This window comes from Triturus cristatus, chromosome 6, assembly GCF_964204655.1.
Source record: "Triturus cristatus chromosome 6, aTriCri1.1, whole genome shotgun sequence".
Lineage (NCBI taxonomy): Eukaryota > Metazoa > Chordata > Amphibia > Caudata > Salamandridae > Triturus > Triturus cristatus.
Window position 1 is genome coordinate 1,351,131,943 of NC_140589.1, and position 26,627 is coordinate 1,351,158,569.

Consider the following 26,627-nt stretch of genomic DNA (forward strand, 5'->3'; position numbering starts at 1 on the left):
CAAGAGGCACTTGAAACAGATGAAGAAGATGAACAAACAGAGGGTCGAGTTCTGAGAAAGAGAACTTGGATTGGAGAAAGAAGTAATAAAGAAATAAAGCCGAAAAAGGTGTTAAGAGGAGATCGTAGGCTTAACAACAGAGTTAAGAGACTGAGATACAAAATAATAAGAGCAAATACATCGAAAGCTGAACAAGTGAATGAAGTTTCGAGTCAAAGTTCAAAAGCTGAAGGAGAAGAATCAAAGGAGTCAAATGAACCAGTAGAAATAAAAAGAGTAAGAAGACCCAACCAAAAGTACAGATCACCGGAATGGTCTTATGTGGCACTGTCTGAAGGAGGAAAAGAAGAAGCAGTGACTCGAGATAATCCGGAAGAGATCTTGAGAGAAGTGGTTGAGGAAGATACTGGTGAAATTCTGAAAGTACTCTTGACTGACATTGGAGAAGAGTCGAGTACTGAGGATTTTGATGTTGGAGATCTAATACAATTTGATGTTGAAGAAATTGAAGTGAAGAATGACAAGTATCCAAACTGAATAAAGGAAGGATTCACTTGGATTAAGTGAACGAAGAGATCATTTGGAAAAACTGAAAGCAGAAGAATTGCTGAAGAATTGGAAAAGTTCAAACAGTAGTGGAGTAGTAGAAGTTAAACTAAAATGGCTAACATAGAGGATAATAGAAATAGATGTGCCTTCTTTAAGAGGTGGTGTAGGATGTGCTGCTGCTGTACTGGATTATTAATGCTTCTATGGGGTGTTTTAGTTTTATTAGTTACTTTTAAAGTAGAGTTTGAGATGCAAAAAGGGATGATGAAAGAGTGACTGGTGTCTAATGTTGTGTAAAGGGGAAAGACATTTCCGATTTCTCCTAAAATAGGGACTAAATTTTCACTAATTTTTTTTTGGGGTTTATTTGGTGATAAAATCACCAAAGGGGGGATATTGCTACGTCTGTATGCAATTACCTGCATCCGTTTCAGAGGGTGTTACTTATCATCATTTACCAGCTACATATGGTATTTCCTGTAGTATTTTAAGTAGTGTTTTTTATTTGTTAGGGAAAGTAGATTATAAGATGTCAAACAGAGATAGTATTTTTGGGCATTTGCCAATGAACAAAGAGCTGAATCCAGCTAAAGAAGCTAACACTTTTGGTGAGATTTTTATTGAAGAAAAAGGATTAACATTAGATTACATTTTTAAGAATAATTTAACTTGCAGTTTGAAAGGAGAGGAGAAAGCTTTCCTGGATATGGTAGAAGAAAGGAGATTGAACATGCATGAGAAAGCAGGAAAATATAAAGTGAGTGAGACAATTTGGGACATTGAGATGGGAAAAGAGTTGAAGAATGGGGCTAGTCCAACTTTAGCTCTAGATGCACCACAGAAGGGTAAACTTTGTATTACAAGAAGGAAATCCCAATATGATACATATTTTGTCGGGACTAGTGAGTGCCATGATACATACTTCATTGCAACAGGTTGGGGTTTCAGAGGTGGAGAAGATACAATTTTTCCGGGAGTATATTATGTTTGTGGGAATAAGGCTTATTACAAGTTGCCTGACCATTGGTATGGCACGTGTTATGTGGGCCTAGTTTTTCCAAAGATTTTTCATATAGATAAAATAACAGATGTAGAACATATTAACTTACTAATGCGTTTTAAGAGAGAAACTTGATCTGAAATAGTGGGTGACATTTTTGGGGTTTTGATTCCAGCAGTGGGAATTTCTTTGAATGCTTATGGAATTCGGAAACTGTCCACAGTGGTTGATCGCTTATCGACAAATACCGCTGGAGGGTTTCTTTTGGTGAATACGGAATTAAGTGCCGTACGTGCCATGTCTATGCAAAATCGACTTGCCCTTGATATTCTATTGGCCAAGGAGGGTGGAGTCTGTGGAATGCTGAAAGTTCAACATTGTTGCACTTACATTCCAGACGAAAGCAAAGACCTGAAGGTCTATATCAAAAATATTACTGATTTGCATGAAGAATTAGTACCACTTGAAACTGAGAGTTTATGGACTAAAATAGCTAATAAAATGATAGCTGTTAAGGATTTTATTGCAAAAATAGGTAGTACTATTATAGGTAGAATATTGTTTCCCTTGTCTTGTATAATTGTTGCTTTATTAATAATAAGATTGGTGTGTGTGTGTTGTAAAAACAGGAGAAAGAAATTGAATAAAGAAAAGAAAAACAAGAAGTTGAAAAGAGAACCTCAAGAAATTGAACTAGAAGAATTGAGGGAGAGTGTTTACTTAGAGACAAAAAGGGATGATGAAAGAGTGACTGGTGTCTAATGTTGTGTAAAGGGGAAAGACATTTCCGATTTCTCCTAAAATAGGGACTAAATTTTCACTAATTTTTTTTTTGGGTTTATTTGGTGATAAAATCACCAAAGGGGGGATTGCTGGAGCAGAGTTTTCAGTTTGAAAATTCTGGGGCTTTTGAAGCTCTGGCATGTCTATTCGTTGTATTAATTTATTAATAATTAATAATTAATTATTTGTCTTGTGCAAGTGTGTTTATATTAATCAATCTGTTTGACCTAACAAGAGAGAGTTACACGTGAGTGTGCATAAATGTGCTGTTTTAAAAGATAACGTGCATGTTTTCATGTTTAAATGTTGCTATGTGCTGTTTATTTTTGAGCACAAAACGCTTTCTGAATTAATGCTTTTCTATGTTGCAAGTGCTAGATAAATGCATACACATAAGGGTATTAGTGGGGTTAACACTGTTTAATCACTATGCTGTGGTAACGTTGTTTTGTCTCTTTTAATTAAGATGGTCTATTAAGGCCTATGTTGGCCTAAGAAAAGATGGCCGAATTGTGAGCCTGGCTGTGATTTAAATATGAAAACTGTGACGAGGGAGACCCCTGCTGGAAATGGTCCTGAAGCTAACTGACCATGGTCCTTGCTTGAAAAACTTTCCATGAGGACAGCAGCAGTTTTTGGGAAGTCTCCAAGTGAAGTGAAAATGTCCTTGGCAGCCTTGGGAAACAAAGGAGCCTTAGAGAGAAGCTCTGAACTGTGGCTCGATAGCCGAGGAGAAGCGGGATTAATGTGATACATGTTTTATTTTCTTGGTTCCTGTTCCGTAGTTTTCATTATGTGTACTTTTCCTGAGCGGAGATTCTCAAATGTAGCGATGTTACATCCTTTCCTTCTCGCTCTGCTCAGCAAGTCCGGCGGACATTATAGTTTTTTCTATGTTCCCAATGTATCTTTCTATTGTTTAGAAACTATAAGATGTTAGCCTAGAGAGGGTCTTTGCCACTTGCCATTTTGCCTTTGCCGCGTACCGAATCTGCGTTGCTGAGGATTGATGCTGAAGGGACTTCGTCTTGAGAGACATTTACCGAGAGACTTGTCCTGACCCGTTCTGACATTTAGCTAGAATAGGTAACTATGAGAAATGATTTACTCTGATTGATTTTCTTTGACTAATTTTAGATAAAGCAATATAATTTGAAACATGGTGTTGGATATTCTTTCTTGTCAATTATTGAGTTTGTGTTATTGATTATTGTTGTATATATTGTATAGATTATGCTTAGGGACAGTCACAAAAACCAGGTCTTATCGACCTCGGTATAGATGCAGGGTGTTTAGGAGTTTTCCTTCCACAGGTTTATTGCTGGTAGAGTATTTGAGCGTATGTTAGTGAAATGGGCCCTAGCGTTTTATGTATGCATGTGCGTGTAACTGTGTGATTACTTTATCCGTGGTAGTGGGAATATTATTCACACCCTGATCTCTATCAACAGGATCTTTCCTTTTAACAGTCTATTTCATAACAATTATAGTATTACATTAAGATACCTTCATGCTCTTATTTTGTTACAAATATAACCCACTGTTTGCTGTCATTGATTACTAAATTGACCATGATACTGGATAGTACATGAGAAAAGACCATAAAAATAATTCTTTCTCTGAAAGGGTAATATACTACACCACAAGACAAACCTATACCTTGCGCTTATCAACTCTTAAATTTTCTTTTTTTTACCAAGTGAAATTGCATAGAGTACGTTGAATAATATGATCAGGAAAAATGGCCTTTGATTCACACTGACACATTTCCTTTGAAAATCTCTATTGCAATAACGCAGGAGTGTCCAATGCAGGTCAAAACAAGGCAGGTTCTATACTATATTTTTATGTGTCCACATCTATGATCAGCTGCCCCAGCCTTGCAGGTCTCCTTGGACTCTGCCACACAGTTCTGCTGCTGCCAGAGACCTGCTCTGTGCTTCGTCCCGCCTTGCTGTTATACATGTCAGTAGTGAGTTAGCCAGTTTTAAGGTTAAGTTTAGCCGCATTTGCTCATTTGTGTTTAACTTTTCCCTTCCTGCACCACTCCACTGCTCATTTTCAGTATTATTGCGTCCTTAATGAGTTAGACAACTTATTTTGTAGCCTGATTTGTACAGCTTGACTTGCCACCTGCTCCTCTCCCTCCCGAATCACCACTCCTGCCACCCAGCGCCCCACATCCCTCCCAGGATCTACTTAATGGAGGCCGCAGTACATCCCCATTAAGCAGATCTATGATCAACTCCCCCAGCATCGCAGGTCTCCTTGGAATTCTGCCACGCACTTCTGCTGCAGCCAGCGACGTGCTCTCTGCTTCGTGCAGCCTTGCTGTTATCCATGTCAGTAGTGAGTTAGCCAGTTTTAAGGTTAAGTTTGGCCGCATTTGCTCAGTTGTGTTTCACTTTTCCTTTTTCTGCACCACCCCACTGCCCATTTTCTGTATTACTGTGTTCTCAATGAGTTAGACAGCTTATTTGATAGCCTGATTTGTGCAGTTTGACTAACTTTTTTCCTTCCATTCAGCACTGTTTCTTTTGAGAGGAGTCGCTGCCCACTCCTCTCTCACTTGATTCGCTGCTTCCGCAACCCAGCATCCTGCCCCCTCCCAAGACCTACTTAATGGAGGCCACAGTGCTGCCACGCTGAAGGCGTGCCAAAGGGAAGCCTGCCTGCACCCATCCTCCTCTGGACTACGCCCAGCACTCTGGTTCTTCCACCCCGCACAGCTGCAGACCTCTGAGCCCTGGATCCTGAGTGCATCGATAACAACTGCTGGCACACATCTCCACTCATCACCAGAGGAGGACCGATCTCCTGCCACCACTGCCACTTCACCTACAACACCGAAACAACCAATGCCGGTGACACCGCAGACACCACTGTGTCCACCACGTTAACCAAGACCGCCAAGGCACAACTCCAGTGCGTTCTACTCAACGCATGATCACTTCGCAAACACTTGAGATATGTAGCTATATTAAAGCACCACTGGAAGTAGCCCAGAGCGTACCCAGATGGGAGAGGGGAGATATCGCTCCAGGCCATTCTAACATTTCTGCTGTCTGCTGGACAGGAAATATTAGGTCTGAAAACTCCAGCTCCAATAATTCCAGGCTTAATTATTCTAGTCCTGGGGACACCAGGTCCAAATGTCTGTGAAGGCTGCACATAGTTGCTGTGCCCTATACCTATCTACCCACGTACTACGGCATGAGAAAATAGTCAAACACTCCTGCCACCTGTAACTCAACCCACTCTGATAAAAAAAAAACCTGCACCACAACCCTAAATATTGCCCCCTCACACATGGCCTGCTCTAAACAGGTCGTAAATGTGTGCAGATCTAAGCCTTTTATTTCCCCAGAAATGGAAAAAACACAAAGGTTAGGGACACATTTTCCTGGGTCTACTTGTTATGCTCCAGTCCATTAGAAATAATTTATAATCCTACATTTAGGTAAAGGGAACTTAAAATGAGAGTAAAGGAATCTAAAAGAAACATGTTTACGTATCTGGTAGCTATCTTGAAAATATCACTAGGATCTGGCCCTCTTACACCGTCTTTGGACACAATGCCATAGATATAAAAAATGTAGTCTTGATTTAGTTTACCTCTATACCACCAAGGATTATTTCTAGCAAACAAGGGAGCAGAGAGGAGAGAGACAATACGAACAGAGACCTGTCTACTCCAGAGGGGGGAAGAAGGGTGTCACCTTCTCAGAGACCTCTGGTTCCAGCAGTGAAGATAATGACCAAGGGGGCTCTGCACCTCGGGGCAATTATAGTGATTTTTTTAGACCAACACCAGAGGAGAGGAACAAGGACGAATTACAACCCAAATCAAAATCAGGGGAGGGGCAATATCAACTGAACCAACCCCAGGAATATCTGAAAACAAGGAACCAGAGATATGGGTGCTAAATCCTCACGTCAGTAACAAAATCCCTATAATTAACTTCTCTAATAGGGAACTAACTAGGGACGAAATGGATGTATTGGCGAGAGGGTTTACTTTTGCTCCCACTTCTAATGTTAAAAATGTTTTACTTGAAAAAGATTTGAAGAACTTTTTTAGAAAGATTAGGCTTAATAGATTTTTGGATGGTAGGGACTACACAGCACCAGAGAATATCTCCGGGTTAAGAGAGAAATCCACGTTCACATCTGCAATCACACCGATCAGCAAAAGTGTGGAAATCTTTGAACATGTAGTGGAAACAAAGGTCAGAAAAATAATCAGTCAGAGAGGCACACCCTGATTTTAACAACATGTTGAAAGACCTTAGAATAGCTATGAGAACACTGAAATATGACACTAGTCTTACAATCAAGCCAGCAGAAAAAGGTGGAGGAGTCGTTGTTTACGACACTGAAGACTACGAAAGGAGAATTGTATTACTACTTGATATTAGGGACCATTACATCTGAGTCCCAAATACTAAAATGGAGATGTTGAAGAGACAGGTAGAGTGGATCTGTGAAGCTGAATACAAGTTTTCACAGAATGACAATGCGATCATACCAGCAATCTATGGAGTGCCAAAGATCCACAAAATATAAATAACCCTCTGATACAGCCAATAGTAAGCTGTATTGGTTGTTTATTAGAACCATTCAGTAAATATGTTGATACTTTTCTAAAACCACTAGTGTTGAAACAAAGGTCATATGTACGAGATTCAGCGCACATTATGATCGAGGGTACCACATTCAATGACAACAACCAATGGCTGTTAACCCTCGACATAGAAGCGTTGTATACAAATATCCTTCAGGATGACACTATTAGAGTAATCAATGAGATCCTAAAAGAAAGTAACTTGAGAGGTGCAAATAAAGATTTTATTTTGGAATGTCTCACTTTGGTCCTTAAGAACAACATGTTTTTATTCAAGGATGATTTATACCTCCAGTGTAAAGGGACCAGCGTGGGGGCCACCTGTGCCCCCAACTTAGCATGCCTGTATGGAGGTAACTTTGAAGACAGGCATATCTTCAATGTACTAATTTGGCACCGCTTCATTGACAATATCTTCTTCATATGGGAAGGAGATGAAGCAACTTTGTTACAATTGCTAGAGTGGTTAAATCTAGGTGACCAAAATCTGAAGTTCACAGCTGAGTATAATAACAGCTTTGTGAACTTCCTTGATATTACCATCAAAAATGTCCTTGGCGGTTGAACTCTTCTCAAAACCCGCGGACAAAAACACACTTTTGCATTATATAAGTTATCATCCGCAAGCACAGAGAGATAGCATTCCTTTTGGGCAGTTCCTTCGATTACGGAGGAACTGATCTTCCTTAGATGACTTTTATAAACACTCGGAGATCCTGAAGAGCAAACTCCTAGATCGGGGATACCCGAAGAGATTAATAAAACATGCGTTTAAACGCGCCAGGTTCTACAGCCGAGATAGGATGTTAGAGCAGAACCCTGTGGAGAGAAACAATAATAAAAACAGGACAGATCCAATGAGAAAATTGTGTTCGTGAGACAGTTTTCCAACATAAGCAATAAATTGAAGAATGTAGTGAATTCTAACTGGAGTATTCAAAATGAAGGGAATGAGATCAAACTCCCAAAACCACTCTTGGCATTTAAAAGGAATGACAACATCTGCATAAGCTTGGTTAATACATACAGATCCACTCGACCCATGATACAGGGCACTCTGCATAAATGTAGAGTTGTCGGTAATCACAAATGTGGAACATGTTCCATTTGTGCCCACAGTATAGTAACGAATACAATAACTTACAATGGCTATAATCTGACCGCAAAAGATCACAGCAACTGCAGAAGTTGCAATGTTGTCTACTTAATACGATGCCCGTGTGGCTTAGCATATGTTGGGGAAACAGGGAGGGAACTCAGACTAAGGATGTTAGAGCACAGATCGGCTTTAAAGATGAACAAACAAAATGCCCCACTAGTGGAGCATTACAGTGCACTTAATCATAAACACACAGAATTTGAGTGGTTTGTGATAGAGAAGATAACTACTAATAGAAGATTAGGAAGCTTAGAAATAAAAAGAAAAAATCTAGAACAATGGTGCATCTCGATTTTGAATACTGTAGAACAAGGATTGAACACGAGAGAAGAATGGATGAAAATAATTCTGTAATAATAATCATAGCAAGCTACAGACGTAGTGATGCGTGTTCAATCTCAGTTATAATTTATTGATACAGTATAAGTATTAAGGTACAATACTATAGTATGATGTCTTGATTAGAGACAACCTCAACATAACCACCAGGATAGTGCTTCATTATAGATAATCAGGAAACTGTGGTTTGATGGAGCTTAAGCTTAGAAAAATGGATATAAGATACTGTATTTCTGTACCTAATGAATTCGGCGGGTCCATTCTCAAGGTGGCACTGTAGATAAATCAAAAACAAAATAAAAATCTAAAATGAATAGGTAGAAAAGGTGATGTAGGTTTGAAAATTAGCCGGTAAATATCAAAAATGAGAATACCAATATGGATACATATGAAAAATGGATATAAGATACTGTATTTCTGTACCTAATGAATTCGGCGGGTCAATTCTCAAGGTGGCACTGTAGATAAATCAAAAACAAAAGAAAAATCTAAAATGAATAGGTAGAAAAGGTGATATAGGGTTGAAAATTAGCCGGTAAATATCAAAAATGAGAATACCAATATGGATACATATGAAAAATGGATATAAGATACTGTATTTCTGTACCTAATGAATTCGGCGGGTCAATTCTCAAAGTGGCACTGTAGATAAATCAAAAACAAAAGAAAAATCTAAAATGAATAGGTAGAAAAGGTGATATAGGGTTGAAAATTAGCCGGTAAATAGCAAAAATGAGAATACCAATATGGATACATTTGTGAGTATGAATGGGTTGACAGATAGTTACCAATCCAAGATGGCAGATATATCCATACAGGTCGATAGCAATTCACTAATCTAAGATGGCGGATCCTTTTACATGGGACCTTAGATATGAACTAACAATTAGAGAGTATAAATATGAGTCGGATGGCGGTCCTAAATGGTCCTAAATGGTGGTCCTAAATAGATAAGATATATGGGAAATTGCACTCACCGGCCATTCTGAGATGGCGGCTCTAGTAACAGAGTATTATTTGTCATCATCAGGCACCGGATTACAGGTGCTATGAGCACCGCCCGCCACAATGCTGGGAATAGAGGATGCCACCGTGGCGGTGGCATCTTAATTGCTGGTGCGGGACAGCCGCATCACTGGCAGCCAGTCCCTGCACCGCTAGGGTGGCGGGCAGACTAAAGTCTACCCGCCATCCTAATAGACCCCCAGGTGTGATGAAATCGATATATAGAAATTATTTTTGAAAAATGTCATGCAACACAATGAAATTGGTTTTAATTGATCGTATATTTATTTTATATATATTTTTTTCATGATAGGTGATTTTATCTTTATCAATGTATAACTTGGAAAAGGGAAGATAACGGTTAGTCCTGAGGAAGGTGGTTACATTCAGACAACTTCACCGAAACGCGTTGACGCAGCACATTTATGTTAAATTTGAAAAGAGACAGCAAGAACGAAAAAGACGGGGAATTTCTTCCCCTGCTGGGTGCTGTTTACATTAGTGTTCAAATTAACAGTTGCAAGACAAATTATATTGTCTGGTAGTTTCCTGTCCAGTGGGATGGTTTATTTTGCAAGTGATGTGTATAGAAGAATCTAGGTTTTTAATGATTTTTAAGAATTCGTGTGTATCTGTATACATGATTGGTTTTGTTGATATTCAAAATGTCTAATTATTTGTGATGTCTAATTATTTGTAATTTTTAATGTTTGTGATGATTTGTATTATACATTTTTACCTATTTGAGTTTCTGATCTATTAAATACGCACAATAGTGCTTATATACTCTTATTAGAGTCTCTTAGTTTTATCTTGGGGGAACATTGATGCATCAGAAAGTGATTGGCATGAGTGAGGAGTAAATGACCAAGTGTGCAAAAGGAGTTCCAGAGAGAAAATTCTGGTTTTAACTCACAATGCCATTAGACATACTGATAAGGAATTTTCAAACTCATGTTGGATACTGTATCATTTATAAGACTTAAATCCAACCATTGTGGTATCATTTGACTCACAACCCTGATTTCGAAAAATACAATTTTAGTTCATTAAAAGCTGAGAGAATGATTTTAATGCTTTTGAAAAATGTATTCTGTCTATGTTACGGCCAAAGACACCATGAAATTGCACAATTTCAAAAAACATAACTGATTCATATCACTGACACTATGTTGCATAAACATACCCAGGTTTAAATGGCAAGTTTGGAACCATGACTAATGTGAGAAATACTTGTCAAACAGATAGCAATCAGAAGCACTTGTGTTTATCCCTTTCCTTAACATCTGTATACCTCCTGGTTTCTTCTCACAATTTTTGCTTAGACCATCCTTTTCACTCGTCTCCACTTATAGTTTTGCTTACTTTCTCTTACTTTGTTGTTTCTGACAAATTTCCAACATTAGGAATTTAAGGGTAACTGAAAGATTTTTATATATTGTCTGATGAGAGTAACATGTCAGCATGTGGTCTTCTGAAATCTTATTTAACCAACATAAGTTGAACATTGTACACATTATATTATCATCTGATGCAGAATACACTTTGCGTTCAGCACATCACACTGTTAAACACAAATTATTACTGAGGTTTCACATACCAAGCGTGGAGGCTCTTTTTCTGTTATGCTGATTGTATTCTGCTGGTTGACAGGCAGTTTTCCATTCTCAGGCCCCACATAAACGTCCACAAATGGATAGGATGATGACTGGGACATGTCAGACTCAGCAGCCTGTAAAGAAGAAATCAGTTTGTTATCACAGTCGACCAACCTGCACGGAAGTGTGCATGTTAATGTCTTGGACATGCAGTATGATACTGTGACCCATGTAAGGATAACAACTTTACTGCTCACAGTAGACTAGCTTACTTCAGTGTCATTTATTCTTTAAAGCCTTTATGTGGTACTGAAGTGCTTGCTAAACAGGTATATCTGAAAGGTTTCATGTATTTCATTTGCTTGGCTGTCTGTATGACAGGGATCTGTGCAAGTGCTGTTATGAAATGGACTCTGGGGGTAGCAGTACTGAGCTCTAGTGATGTCATCAATAGAAGGTTGATGCTGAGGTTGAAAGAAGTAGGTGGGAAGGGAGGTCAGTTGGAGATGAGCTCCTGTAGAGAAGTTAACTCCAGTGTTAAAGAGAAGGGGTGGAGGCCAGAGGTGACAACATAACTCGGTTAACCTCGATTGAGACCTCTGCATAGAAGCCCCCAAGGAAACCCCTCAGGTTTGAGCTGTCCACAGTTATCTCTTGAGCTGTGCTGAGAAAGGCCTTAGATTCCTGAAAGCAAAGATGTGTTAGAGGGAATAAACCCCTCTTCTTCATTCATAAAAATTCTGAAGGACTAGGACCTTGAAATAACTATTGTTTCATAACAATATGCACAGAGTTCACACAGGTATTTCTGCCAACACCTAGTCAAAAGAATGACAATGTCAGATGTGACAGAGACTTGTGTGTTGGAGTGTTATAGGAAGGATAAAGTGGGCATAGGAACCCTTGAACGTGCCCTCATTCAAAGTTGTTAAGGAGAAAGTGAAAACAGAATCTATGTGGATAATTTTTATTCACCAGGTCAGTTACAAATTTGGAACAAACTCTGCAAGAAGTAGTCTTACTAGACTGCCTCAAATCAGAAGACTCAATGGACAGATTTGAATTAAGTGTACGGATTTGGCACCTAACGTGTTTTAGTCATAATGTCATTGCCCATCTGACTATTAAATTAATACTTTTTAAACCTGTACCAGAGTTTCAGGAAAGGCAAGGTAGAGTCACTAAGTTTAAACTATGGTTATATCGGTTTCATGTCTGAGTCCTTTATCAGCATTCAAGTTCTCACAGGAATGGGGTTGACTTTTCTTCAGATCATCTCTCCTTTTACACCAGCACAGAGTAAAAGGGTAATATTAAACCTAGGATTTGCATCGGACACTGACACAATACATTTAGCTCTAGCATAGTAACTAAATAGTGAACTCAACAGAAAGTTAGATCTGCAGTCTTGCTAAACCGAGTGAATATTTGTATCCGGAAGAATTGTCCACATTCTCAAAGCTTTTTCCACAAAGTCAGATTTACACAAAGAAAATGATCAAACTCTGTATTCAAAGTTACAAACCAGTCCAGAAAGGAAGGATCTGTGTGCGTGCAGAGATGTCACTGACAACTCTGGAATTTCATTTTGGATGTCCCAAGAGGAGGTTTACGGGTTGGCCAAGGATAAAAATAAAGTAAACACACATGTATCATATTTACATTGCCTTTCACGCACTTACACCTAAATGATGCAGGTGTAAGTAGTGTATAAATTGTGAAAAAATGTGATAAAAGACCAGATGTTCACTATGGGTCTGGGGAAAGGAAGGATTCTATTTGGAAAAATGTTGCAGCTCCTAATCAAGTGCTCCTCACATGATGTCCAGTGTAGGTCGAGACTCCATTTTTTGTATTTCTGCAGAATCATCAACATGTCTGCCTTTGACACAGATGGTGTTGGTCCTTCTCATTCCAAGAACTTTGAAAGTGTCAAGTCATTTAAATATAGACATCAATAAACCACCTGGGGCCAGATTTATCATTCTTTTACGCAGCCCAACACAGTAAGCCAACTTGCTGCGATGTGTTGCGTGAAAGGGACAGGGTTAGGAATGCGCCATATTTACCATTACATGGCACATTCCTGTCCTTTGCTAGCGCTGGCACGTTTTTGGCTGGCTAGCGCCAACGTAGGCACACTTGCGTCATGGTTCAAGGTTACCTGTGTTGTAGGTAGGATTGGTTTTGTGCAGGAAGGTACATCTTCCTGCAAAAAACAAACCTGAGAGGCATTTTCCTTTTTCTAGTTGTGCTGTTGAATGTAGCACACGTAGAAAGAAGGAAAAAACTAGGAGTTATAAAGATATTTCTCCTCCTAACGTCTCACCTGGGGAGGCGTAGCCTTCTGACACATTCTCAGGTCTACAACTAATGGTAAATCTGGGAATGCGCCAATTTCCATGGGTAGATGGGAACACCTACTCTCCACCCATGGAACACCTCCTTCCCGCAGAGTAACGCAAGGCAGTGATTTGCTCTGCTTTGGATTACTCTAGATTTATCAAGCCATGCAGGGCCATGCAAGGTGCCCTTGTGTGGCTTGATAACTCTCACTTAGGTTTTGCATTGCCCTTGCGACCCATTGTGGGGCATAAAGGCGACGCAAAACGTTGATGAATAAGGCCCATGGTGCAACATCAGTCTGAAACAAGTGCTTTGTTATTTCAATTTCAAAGCCAAACAAAGAAAAATAACCACAAAAAAATGTAGTCTGAATTGTCGTAATCTTACCATATTTTTTTTAAAGGAACGCATCTTAGACTAGTGTCTTAAAGCTCACTGGTTATTTTAAATATTTCTAAGGTGATGTTGGAAATTCCAATCATAGATAGGATAAAGTCCAAAAAGACTGCTACTTGTCAAGAAAAGTCCTTCGCCCTAGATTTTCATGAGCACCATACTGCCAGAGACGATCCTGCCTGACAGGGATGCTGCTGTATCGCACTTTCTACTGAAAGTTGATATAGAGCCCAGGTCTAGGAGGAGCTGATGCTAATGCGACATATGTTTGTTTTTGGCAGGGAACAGAGCCTCTCTGACTCCTGGTAATTATAGTGTTCTGCTATAAACAGGTATGCACTGCGCTCATTCTCCCTAAGAAAATCTATATGCAAGTTATTTTACTTTCCATGCCCTCAAAGTGTAGTACATAGAAGTAGGTTTTAGGGTGTTAGGTTTTTAGAGGACATTTTACTCATGGTATAAATGGTCATTTTATTCTTGTTTGCGACGTTTATTTGTGCTGTTTTAATCATATACTTTGTGGTTATTTTCAATATGTTGAGCAAAAGGCTGCGATGTTGAAATAAACAAGTTTTTTAGTTATTGTGTCTTTTTTTAGCCTTTTTTGTGTGTGTGTGATTGAAGAGAACGTAAAATGTTTGTGTCAGATCAACGTAGTGCCCATGGATTACTGTTTAGAGACTGTTAGTAACACAAAAGCATTGACCTCACTTCTGTGGGGCTACAAAAGCCTGTCATTCAATTTCAAGGGTTGATGCATTGATACAAGTTCACTCAAATCACCTGTAGGCATGAAAGCAAACCTAATAGAGCTGAGCCAGAGAACAATTTACAAACACCAGGGGCTGTATTATGGAAAGTGCCCTGGGGGTGCAACGGGAATGTGTGCCCGCTTTGCGCATCTCCGGGGCACTTTGGCATTATAGAAAGGGCCACAAATGCTTGTGAGGCCCTTTCTGTAATACAGATAGTACTGGCGCACATATAGCACCGGTGCTATTACCATAGGGACGTGGCCCCAAGCAAAGGAGGGAATCTCTTAAACGTGCCATATTATAGACACAGGCACAAAGGCAAGGAAGCTCTCAGGAGGTTTACTGACAGTGCGTCACCTAAAGGTGGCGCACAGTCAGTGCGTCCCCTGATAGTAGCCCTCTGGAGGGGGTGGAGGGGGATTTCTCCTTGCAGGCGGGTGCAGTCCCACGCTGCACTCGCCAGCCAGGGGATCTCTAATCCCCCTTAAATGTGCAGGCGGGTGCTTCAAAGACGCTTTGTATTTCACTTGAATGCACTGCCCCCAGGGCAGCAAGACTTTGCAGCTGCCCTGGGGCGGCGCATTCATTATAATCCTGTGCACTCTTCTTGTTTGCGCAGGCCGCACCTTTTGACAGGTGAACCCGACACAAACAAAGAGCGCACCATATCCTGTAATATGGCCCCAGGTGCTCTACACGGCATGAAGTACATATTGAACATGCTGGGGAGAGGCACTGAGGGAAGGAAATGCTAATGGAGAATAAACACTGGAGATATCCGGCATCGGGTAAATGAACCAAAACATGTACAACCATTGTGGAAGACTGCAACTGTTTTCTAACAAAACTGTCATCTCAAATTGAGGTGAGCAGTCTTTACAAACTTCTACGCAAAATAGAGACATACCCTTCTCTTTTGGCTGAGAATTGGGGCTCCTGTGTGGAGTCATGAATATTGTTCAAGAAACATGACACTACAGGAGGGAAATGAGGCCGATGACATCAAGTAAGCGCAAAAAATTGAGTTCTTATTGATCTAGTTTGTAAATGCAGTGGACTAAGAGAAAGAACAATTGGACCAGAGGCAGCAGGCAATCTGCTGTATCGAAAAGAAGCCTTGTATCTTCACCACAAAGAGCAACAATTATGAGCCATGAGGTGGTGTCACGATTCACACGCTGCAGAACAGCCTTGACAAAGGAAGATGCACAATCTTTTAAAGGGACATCTCCAGTGGCACAATATGACTGAGTCCATAAAGGACTTTTGAAAACGTTGATACATTTTCTGCAGCCAGGTTAGACGTAGCTAGATCTGTAGCGTTAATAAAACCACTTCCAAACCTCATCAATTGGGGTCCATGATCTCCATGGATTGTGTCGCGGAGTTGCAACCATAGCATGGACTCGACACACTACTAGTAGTTGTGGATTATTTTGCCAAGTTGAGACACTTATTTCCTAAGAAAGGTTTGCCTACAACAGCATAATTGGTTCAGATTTTTGTCTATCATGTATTCAGACTTCATGTGTTGCCTGCCTTATAATTACAGTTCAAGGGTTACAGTTCATCGTCAATGTCTGCAACAAATTAATGAGAAGAACAGGTATAAAGCACTTTCCTTAAACTAGCTATTACAGACAGATGGAAAGGCTGAATCAAACTTTTTCTTCAGTTCTTTCCTTGGCCAAATGTGTGTGTAACAGCGCACTATATACTGTATATCACTTTATTCGATATAAAATATCATAAAAGTACGAGCAAATTTGATTCATCATAAAAATCCATCATTTTTTTTTTTTTTTTTTTAATTTTCAAAAACCTTTATTGAGATATAGTAAATAGGCCTAGCAGACTGCCGTACACTCCGTATACATAGGGTTACTGCAGAAATCCCGTCCGTGACAGTCCTGTAGTGTTCACACAGCCATTTAGCCGACACCCCGGAGGGCCGGCGGCGTTGCAGTTCTGCATAATGTAGCCCGTGCTGCAGCATTACCGACACATGTTACACGGATGCCCCCCCGGCCTGCACAGTGGTGTAACCGGCCCTTCCGTCCAACCTACGGGCAGTCCGCCCAAGCACCTGAATGTTCGTGTACCATATCTCAACATCCCGCCCCCCCACCCCGGTCACAATCGTGTCACTGTCTTCACCCGTTTCATGTCCACTCATGCACGCTGTGTCTAACCCGGGCATCGCACTACTGCTGGACATCACACACCATGCGTCCAGGCCTGGCCGGCGTGGCCGTTCCAGCTTCCGCTTCGCAATCATACCGCAAGGTAGCGCACGCCTCATACAGGGGGCACCCCGACCCACCTCCCGCCAACCAGTCACTCTCTCACACGCCGCATTATCTTCATAGCCCATCTCACCTCTATCGGACTCTAATCCGGTGGCCCACCCTCCACTACCCCGCCACAGACCTCCAGGTCTCCATGCTGCACCTCCCCTCGGCCTGCCTCCTCAGAGTCTCCAGTTGTCAAGTAAGTGCTATACAGCGCCCAGAAGTTCTTAGGGCGACTCCTGGGGGGCAACAGTTCGCTATACGTTTCCGCCTGCGTGCTACAGTACAGCATATCCCTAGCCCATCTTTTCTTAGTGGGAAGTGGCCCTCTCATCCAACAGGCCGCCACGACTCGTCTCGCAATAAGCAACGCCACGTCCGTCAGTCGCCTCAGTGCCCGCGGAAGCGGCTTGGAGTAGCCCAACAGCGCTAGAGCCGGATCAGGGGGGATCTCTTTTTCCAAGATCTGGCTCAACTCGCGGAATACCGCCGTCCAGAACCGGGCCACTCCTGGGCAAAGCCAGGCCATGTGTATGAAGTCAGCAACTTGAGCATGACATCGCTCGCACTCCGCCGTGGGGCGCAACCCATATCGATGTAGCCTTTCAGGGGTGTAGTAGACCCGCTGCAAGAACTTAAAGTGTATTAAGCGGAGTCGACCGTTCAGAGAGACCTTTTTAGTGCTGGAGCAGCAGTATCTCCACATCTCATCCGAAATGTCCATTTCGAGGTCCATTTGCCAGGCTCGCCGCGCAGCAGAACACTGGGGCTCCCTGTGTTGGTCCCCAATCTTTTTGAGCGTCGAGACCAGCTTGGACGGCGCCGCAGTTTTAATGACATATGTAAGCTCCGGGATCTCGGGCGGCTCCGCAGCAGTCGGCCCCAGAAGAGACAGCAGTGCGCCCCGAACCCTGTGGAATTGAAAGCGCTGGAGCAACGTGCATCCCGGCTGTGCCGATACAATACTCTCCAGTGTCTTAGCCACGCCGTCTTGGAACAAGTCAGCCATCCTAACTATACCCAAAGCACCCAGCGCTCGCGTCACCCCTGCTTCTCGCAGAGGAGAGAGCCAAACTGCCCACTCCACCCGCATCAACGGGGAGTATAAGAGGTCACAGTCCTGCCGTTTCATTAGCATGCCACGCGTGGTTGGTAGCTCCGAGCGAGTCCAACAGTCCTGCCCTCTGATCCACGGGCAGGAAGATCGTCGCCGGGAGTGGTACCGGGTCCGCGAATAAGCGCTCCAGTAGCACATGTGGGACATCTGGTTCAGCATGGATCCACGCATGCAGATGGGACGCCTGCGCTACCCTGTAATAACTCTCCAGGTCCAGAGCTCCAAGGCCCCCCATCTCGTATGGCAACGTCAGCACTTTCCACTGGACTCTCGGCTGCCCACCCCCCCAGGCCAGTCGTACCAGGGTCTGAGTCAGCTGCGCAAAGAAAGACCTGGGTAGCACTATTGGAATGTTGGTAAAGAGGAACAGAAATCACGGTAGGATGATCATTTTCATAATAGCTACCCTGCCCATCAGCGAGAGGGGCAGCCTGTTCCATTCCTCCACCTCATCCACAAGTTTGGAATAAGCCACCCCGTAGTTTTCCCTAAACAAGATCTCCGGGTCCCTGTGCAGCCGGATGCCCAGGTAGCGGATCGAGTCCGTCGTCCACTGCAAGGGGTACTCCATAGGAAACGGCAATGTAACTGGAGTCAGCGGGAACGCCAGTGACTTGTGCCAGTTGACTTTGAGGCCCGACAGCGCCCCAAACCGCACCACCTCCCGCAAGATAGAGGCGAGATTCTCCTCCGGGTCTCTGATGTACAATAGCGTGTCGTCCGCATAGGTAGAAATACCAATCTTATAAGAAGGAAAGTTAATTCCCTCGAATCTGTGGTATTCTCTTATTGCGCACGCCAAGGGTTCCGCCACCAGCGCGTAAAGAAGTGGGGAGAGGGGGCAGCCCTGCCTGGTCCCTCTTGTGATTGCAAACGGCTCCGTCACACGATCTCCGAGTCGAAGCCGGGCAGTGGGTCTGAAATACAATGCCCCGATCATCTGTAGGAAAGGCTCTCCCAGCCCAAACTTCCTCAACACCCGTACCATAAACGGCCACTCCACTGAGAAACGCTTTCTCCATATCAAGAAAGAGCGCCATGGCTTTACTCTCTGGGCGCACATGTTGCATGACCCCCAGGACCGTGCGGATATTGTATGTAAGATTCCTGGACGGGACAAAGCCCGCCTGCTCTGGTGCCACGAGCTCCGGCACCAGAAGCGCCAAACGCGTGGCAAGCACCTTCGCATATATTTTAGCATCGACATTAATCAGTGAGAGTGGTCTATAGGATCCGCACTGGTCGGGAGGCTTCCCGGGTTTTAGAATTGTAACAAGCAGAGCCTCTCGCATCGTGTCAGGCATACTGCCTTCGAGGCAGATGTCGTCGAAAAGGGCCATAAGGTGCGGGAGAAGCTGGTCCTGGAAGGCCTTATAAAAAGCCACCGTCAGCCCATCTGCCCCCGGAGCAGTGCCCGCCCGCATACTTCCTAAGGCCTCCACGATCTCGTCTTTTTGTATGGGCAGCGCCAAGAATTCCCGCCGCGAGTTGGACAAAAACGGCATTTTGAGGTAACTGAGGTAGTCGTCTATCTCATCCTCCATGCGCGAGGACTGCGATTTATACAGCCCAGCGTAATAGGCCCTAAATTCTTCTATGATCCCCTCCTCCTCAGTAATCACATCGCCCGTAGCCGTAACGAGCTCGTCAATGACCAGAGGTCGCCTTGTGTTACGCAGTATTCCCGCTAGTAAGGATCCCGGGCGCTCACCCTCCCCGTACGTGCGGGCTGTGGCATACTTCCCCATATGTTGAACCTCCCTGTTGAACTCAGTGACCAAGCGCTGCAGCCTCGTGGTCACCTCCGGGTCCACCGAAGGCCCCTGATGCAGCTCCAGCTGAGCTATCTGCGTCTCCAGAGCTCCGAGCCGTCGCCGGATGGATTTAAGCACTCCCGAATGCTTGGTCATCGCTACCCCACGAATATAAGCCTTGAACGAGTCCCACACTATTTGGAAACTACTGGACTGTGCCTGTGTTGACCTCAAAGAACCTGTCTATTTCGTCCGCCAGTTCCCCGCGGAACACGTCGTCCAGCAGCGAATATGGCGGGAGCCGCCACGTGAACGGCGGCACCCGCCGATGCGGAGTGGTCAGGGCTAGCAGCAAAGGGGAGTGGTCCGACAAAGTGCGCGGCCACACCTCGCAGTCCGCAACGCACGCGAGCAACGACCGAGACACCAACCAGTAATCTATTCTGGTGTGCACATCGTGAAATGCCGAGTAATGCGTGTAGTCCCCTTTACCCGGGTGACGATGTCGCCAAACGTCGAGCATGTCGAGCCTGATCAACTCCGCCTGCATGTGTAGGGCGGCGGTCGCCGGACGGCGGGCTGGCCCCGAGGAGCGGTCTAACTCCGGATTAAATGTGATAAAAATCCATCATTATACAGCCTATGACAATATAAAAGTAGGATATAAAAAGGGAATATGTACAGATAAAAGACCATAAAAAACACTTCCTGTTATAACAAAACAAAATACTCATATATCTCTAAGGGCCTAACTCTTGCTAGGCCTTGACAATTTGGTACGTATCAACCAGGCACACCCCAAAAATGTGGCTACCCCACAGACCATGGCAAGGGAAGAGGCATCATTTAAGATAAAACGTAGCGCCACCCTATAGTCCACAAAACCCAAATTTCTGCAGATTGGACTAAGCCGTTTCCTCCTTCCGGCCTATAAACCGGGCACGCAAAGAGGAAATGGGGGATGGATTCATTGGGGGCGAAGCACCCAGGACAGTTGGCAGATGTTGTGCTCTGGTTTTTCCAACCTGCTACCAAAGTGTTAAGCGGGAGGGTTCCAAACCTAAGCTTCATGTAGAGCATTCTGTCACGTGGAGATTGTATAAAATCGAGATACTGCTCGGTTTTTCCCTCAAGCTTGTGCTCCAGGAACTGGTCAGTGAGGATCCCTCGGTTGGGGTTTCGAGCTTCCTCTCCCTTCACCCAATCCCAGTAGGCTTTTTTAATGATTTGCTTTGCGGGTGGGATCTGGCTGGACCAATCCTCCCCATATCCAATTTCTGTGGCCAACTGCTTTAGTTTACAGATCAATTTGATCTTATTGCCTGTATTTAGATTAATGATCTCATTCAGGGCAGCGGCATAGCTGGCCAGTTCCGGGGTGCGTCTCAAGCGGACCCAAAAGAGCAGCGGGCGCAATCTTGCTATGTCCTTAATAGAACGCTTGCCCAAATCCTTGTGAAATGGTATCAGGGGGGTGGAAGATGGGAGAGAGACCAGTCCTCTAAAAAAATGATTCTCGGATTTCTCCAGGTCACTGATATTCTCAAACCCCCAGAGCTCCGCCCGGTGCAGTGCTGAGGGTAGAGCTTTCCCATCATAGACCGCAAGGGCCGGGACTGCTGGTCTACTGAAGGAAAGCCGCTGTTCTCTTAGAATTGCCCCCGCCACCCTCTTATGGTTAAAGAGCATTTTAGCTAAATGGCTGTTCCATTTCATCGTGTTGTTAATCCGGATGCCCAAATAATCAAAAGATTCTACAGTATCTAATGGCATACCGTTAAGTGTGATGCCATTCCTAAAACGTTTAGATGGGGATAGTGTCATTAATTTTGTTTTGGTGGTATTAATCACTAAACCCCGTGCATCGCAAAACTGGCTGAACCTATCGAGCAGCTTTTGCAGGCCACTTGGGCTTTTTGACATCAAAAGGGTGTCATCGGCGAAGAGGAGGGTAGAGGATTTCTCCCCTGCCAGGGTTGGGGCATCTGATGGATCCTCTCTCAGATGGTCAACCACCCCATTTATAAAGAGGGAAAACAGAGTTGGAGCCAGCACACCACCCTGGCCTACTCCCCTATTCACCGCCACCCTTTCTGTCAGCTGGCCCTGATTGCCCCACCTGATTTTAGCATAATTCCCCTCATGGAGGTGCTTGATAATGTCAAGAATCAAAGGTGGAAAGCCCAAGTCGGACAGCACCTGCCAGAGTTTGGCACGAGGGACCAGGTCAAACGCGGTCTTAAGGTCGATGAAGGCCAAATATAGGCCGCCATTCCCAATGACCACTACTTTCCAATGGATCATGTAGAACCGAAAGACCTGATCCATCGTGCCCACCCTCTGTCTAAATCCTGCCTGAAAGTGCGAGAGCACATTGACATCGTCCACCCACGACTTTACCCTCATAAGGAGGACCCTGCCAACCACCTTTTGTATTACGTCGATTAAAACTAATCGGCCTGTAATTGGCAGGATCCTCCCTGTTCCCCTTTTTGAATATGGCTACCACTTCGGCACCCTTCCAAGAGTCCGGAACAGGGTGACCTCTAGCAGTAAAATTCAATATGAGCAAGATTAAATCAGCCCATAGTTTTGGTTCTTGGAGGTGGAGATCACCGGGAATGCCATCAGGGCCCGCCGCCTTTCCTGAAGCTAACCCTGTAATAGCAAGGGAGACCTCGTTGAACATAAAAAGATTGGATGGCCTAACAGCCTCGGGGATCACATCTAGTGAGGGATCCTCCAGAGATAGAGGGAGCTTCTCGCAGTTAGAAGATAAAGAACTATGGCCCTCGCTATAGAGGCCAAGGAAATTGTGTGCCACTGTTGTTCCGTGATGTGATTGGGCATCAGATCAGCGCCCTTTCGGCTACCTTTGTCGATGAGTCCCCAGAACAATGTGGCATTTTTCAAAAGGAAGGCGGATTTAAGATCCTGCCAGTGCGCTTCTTCCCAAATGCGCTTGGCTTGCTCAATTGTCCTAGCCCTACTCTTTCCTGGCAGATCTGACAGAAGAAGTGTTGTTGCTTTGAAGGGCTACAGTTAGCATGCGTCTCTTTTCCCTACATGCACTTGAATACCACGGGTTGGAAGGCCTAGTGATTTTTTTGTGCGTGCAAGGCTCTTGATAGAAATTTGGAAGGGGAGAGTTCTGTGCTCTCACAAAGGACTCTCTGAGCAGATCAAGCTCTAAAAACTTCTGCTCTATGAGGTCTCTTATTTTACACAGTTTATCCTCCTCATGTGAGACCCTATGCCATTTAAGGCGTCGGTTACAGTTAGAGGGCACTACTTCTTTTGTTGACAGTCTCGCTTCATTATGGGACCTGAAAACTGTCCAATTATTACTTAAAAGCATGCATAGCGGATTGTGGTCACTGTCCTGGGACGGTAGAATTTCCATACCCGCTAAATCATGCCAGAGCCGTATATCCAGCAGGATATAGTCAATCATTGACGGGCAACTGGGCCTAATATATGTAATGGCCCCGCACAGATCAGAGCGTGTCCTACCATTTACAGCTCTTAAATTGTGCTCCAATGTTAGGACGCTCATTTGTATGGCCCTTTGGGTCCACTTCTTAATTGGGGCTAGACTAAGGGGGGGATTGCAAATTTAGTGTCCTGCTCGCCAATGCCCAAAACATCCTCAACACAAAGGAGTTCATAAGTACAATTGAAATCCCCTGCCACAATAGATACCGAGTTGGGATTGATGCTAGACAGCTCATTCTCTAGTACTGCTATAGTTGAAGAAAATTGTACCCCGGGAGACCCTCTAGCATATACATTGAATATTTCCAAATTAAAACCATTTTTGGGGCCTTTCACCGTTAGGTGTAAAATGTCATTTGAGGGGGTTGTGTGCATAAAAATTGACCAGTTTAGAGAGGTGTTTAGCCAGATATGGAGCCCCCCTGCTGGTCGACCTTTCCCTGATCTTATGGCTGGAATGAAGTAGGTGGCAAACCCAGATTTGTGGAGAGGTACCAGGCTCCAAGTCTCCTGAAACAGGCAAATGTCTTGGCTATCTATGAAATTGTTCCACTCTGGGAGCAACAGTTTTTTTGCAACCCAGCAATGTTCCAGGAAAGAAAACGAATTGTCCCTGGACTGCTGCCCACAGATCGAATACCTCTAACACTTATATGCCTAATGCAGTCGACCAATGGACTCCCCCGCTCCACTATGCCTACCCCCCTATTATTTGGACAGGAGGCTACATCGTCTCCCCCCCCCTTTATTTTGGTACCAGGGACTGATGGCAAAATTGTGTCCAGTCAATCGACTGTACTCAGACCGGACTCTGTTCCTTCCCCATCTAATGTCCATAATGGGGAATTACGAAACTGGATTGACGAGTTCCACCAGATTTCCAGCAATTTCAGCATTGAGTACCTGCATCTCAATACAGTCTGTCTGCGAGCCATCCTTTTTGATCCTCCTTACTTTTGCCACATCCTCCCGTATTACCGACCTGCATCCCCTCACGTATCTTATCCAATGGATTACTTTATTGTGGAGGGATTCTTGGCTTTCATATCTGTGGGGACTCGTATATTTAGGGACCTAGGTCATGTAAATTGTAGAAATGTATTTATTTATTTTTACAATTTATTAAGCGCAACGTTTGCCCTTAGGCGTCTTGGCGCTAAGACTTCAGCAGTAATCAAAGGGGATGAGTAAGACTTCAGCAGTAATCAAAGGGGATGAGTTATAGCAGAAACAGTAGGCATAGTTATTGGTTAAATAGCCAAGTCTTCAGTAATTTCCTGAACTGAAGGAGAGTTTGACTTAATTTGATGTGTAGTGGTAACATATTCCACATTCTAGCTGCTGATACCACAAAACGTCTGTCTCCCCAAGACACAGTTTTTGTGCGTGGGACATGATTTGTAAACTCATCATCAATCTCAGGGATCTGGTGGGTTGATATAAGGTTAATTGATCTTGAAGAACTTGTGGACCTTGCTTGTTTAGGGCTTTAAAAGTAAGACATAAGGTCTTAAATTTGATCCTGTTCCTGATTGTAAGCCAATGAAAATCCCTAATGGTTTGACTCATAGAAGCAAATTTGGGGGTTTTAGAAAGCAGTCTTGCCGCCGCATTCTGGATTGACTGCATTTTCGCTATCACCCGAGTTTGAGCATTTGCAAAAAGGCCATTGCAGTAGTCTAAAGATGAGAGAACTAAAGTGCTCACTACTGTTTTAGCCGCGTTGTCAGGTAGGAACGGAATTTCTTTTTTAATAATCCTTAGTTTCTGAAATGCAGTTGAGGCCGTCTGATTTGCATGAGAGGCGAAATTAAGTTTATCATCGAAGACGATACCTAGGTTCCTAACTTTAGATACCGGAGTCGGCAGCGTTCCCATAGATGGAGGCCACCAGACGGATGACCACCCTGGGGAAAGTTTTCCAAAGATGATCACCTCAGTCTTCTCAGAATTTAATTTCAGGCAATTCACTGCCACCCAGTCTCTGATTGCCAGCATACCATCCTGGAACCTTACCGCTACCTCCTCCCCATCGTTCTTAATGGCAAGCACAAGCTGGGTATCATCCGCATAAGAGGTCAGGCTCATCCGGTGTTGTTTAATAACCCTAGCTAAGTCCGACACATAGATATTGAATAGTGTCGGACTTGGGGATGAGCCCTGCGGAACCCCACAAGCCAACGCCAGGCTTGCAGATTTAAAAGGGCCTAGCGTTACCGCCTGTGTTCTGCCTGATAAGAAGGAGGCAAGCAGGTCCTTGGCTTTTGCTTGAATGCCTAGATTTCCGACACGGTCAATCAAGATGGAATGATTGACCGTGTCGAAAGCCGAGAGGTCCAGCAGTATTAGCACTGCTGTCCCCCCTTGGTCTTTGATGACTCTGATGTCATCTGCGGCTTTAATCAAGGCCGTCTTCGTGCCATGAAGCTTCCGGAAGCCGAATTGTGTGTCATCCAGCAATTTATGTTGTTCTATATATTCTGCCAGTTGGAAATTTATAGCCTTCTCAAGCACTTTTGCCAGGAATGGTAGTCCTGCAATAGGTCTGTAGTTCTTAAGTTCCTCTTTATCCAAAGAGGGTTTCTTAAGAAGAGGTTTAATTGTCGTATTTTTTAGGCTATCTGGATAGATACCTGTTTTAAATACAGTATTACAGACTAAGATGTACCGTCTCTATAATCGTTTCCAAGACTGGGAGAAGAATTTTTGGAGGGCAGGGATCCAGTGCCGATCCCGATTTTATCTGCTGTATGATGGTCCTCATGTGTGCAGTATCTATATCTTTAAATTGGTCTAAGGAACAGTGCAACCGCCCATGATTAGAAAGATTGTAGTCTACATTGACCTTAGATGCGAACTCTACATAAATATCGTTTACTTTAGTGAAAAAGAATTTTGCTATAGAGTCGCAAAATCTCTGCGAGGAGGAGGGGGGCTAGATCTACCACTTTACCGGCCAACTGCTGTACTACTTCAAACAGTTGTTTACTAGAGTTCTTCGCATTCTCTATTTGTTGTGCATAGAACTTTTTCTTTGCCTCATTGATCATTTTTTTATAATAATGTAAAGTGTCTTTGTATTTCCTTCTGCTCTCAATGTCATAGGATCTACGCCAACAACGTTCCTGAGTTCTGCATTGCTGCTTTTTTTTTCTTAATTACTCATTAAACCATGGGGCAGATGGTGTCGTCCTATTTTTTTATATAGATTTTATAGGTACAAGGGTATCAATCGCATTTCCAATCCAGGAGGTATATTGATTGGCCGCTGTGTTAGCTTCTGGGGAAATCTTAGGACGTGATCTTTCTAGGTGCTGTTTAAAAGCGACATAGTCTAAATCTTTCCAAATTTTAAAGCACTCTTGATTTCTTGGCACGTGCTTCCTACAATGTACAGAATTGACGATAATCCC

General features: G+C 43.5%; 1 protein-coding gene across 1 annotated transcript in view; it reads right to left on the reverse strand.

The window, feature by feature from the left end:
* LOC146821409 (uncharacterized) overlaps nucleotides 1-26,627 on the reverse strand; it is a 687,497-nt gene that overhangs the window by 303,693 nt on the left and 357,177 nt on the right. The window contains exon 3 of the mRNA XM_085609845.1: nucleotides 11,060-11,191. Coding sequence (XP_085465971.1) covers nucleotides 11,060-11,191 — 132 coding nt within the window. The remainder of the gene's footprint in view (nucleotides 1-11,059; nucleotides 11,192-26,627) is intronic.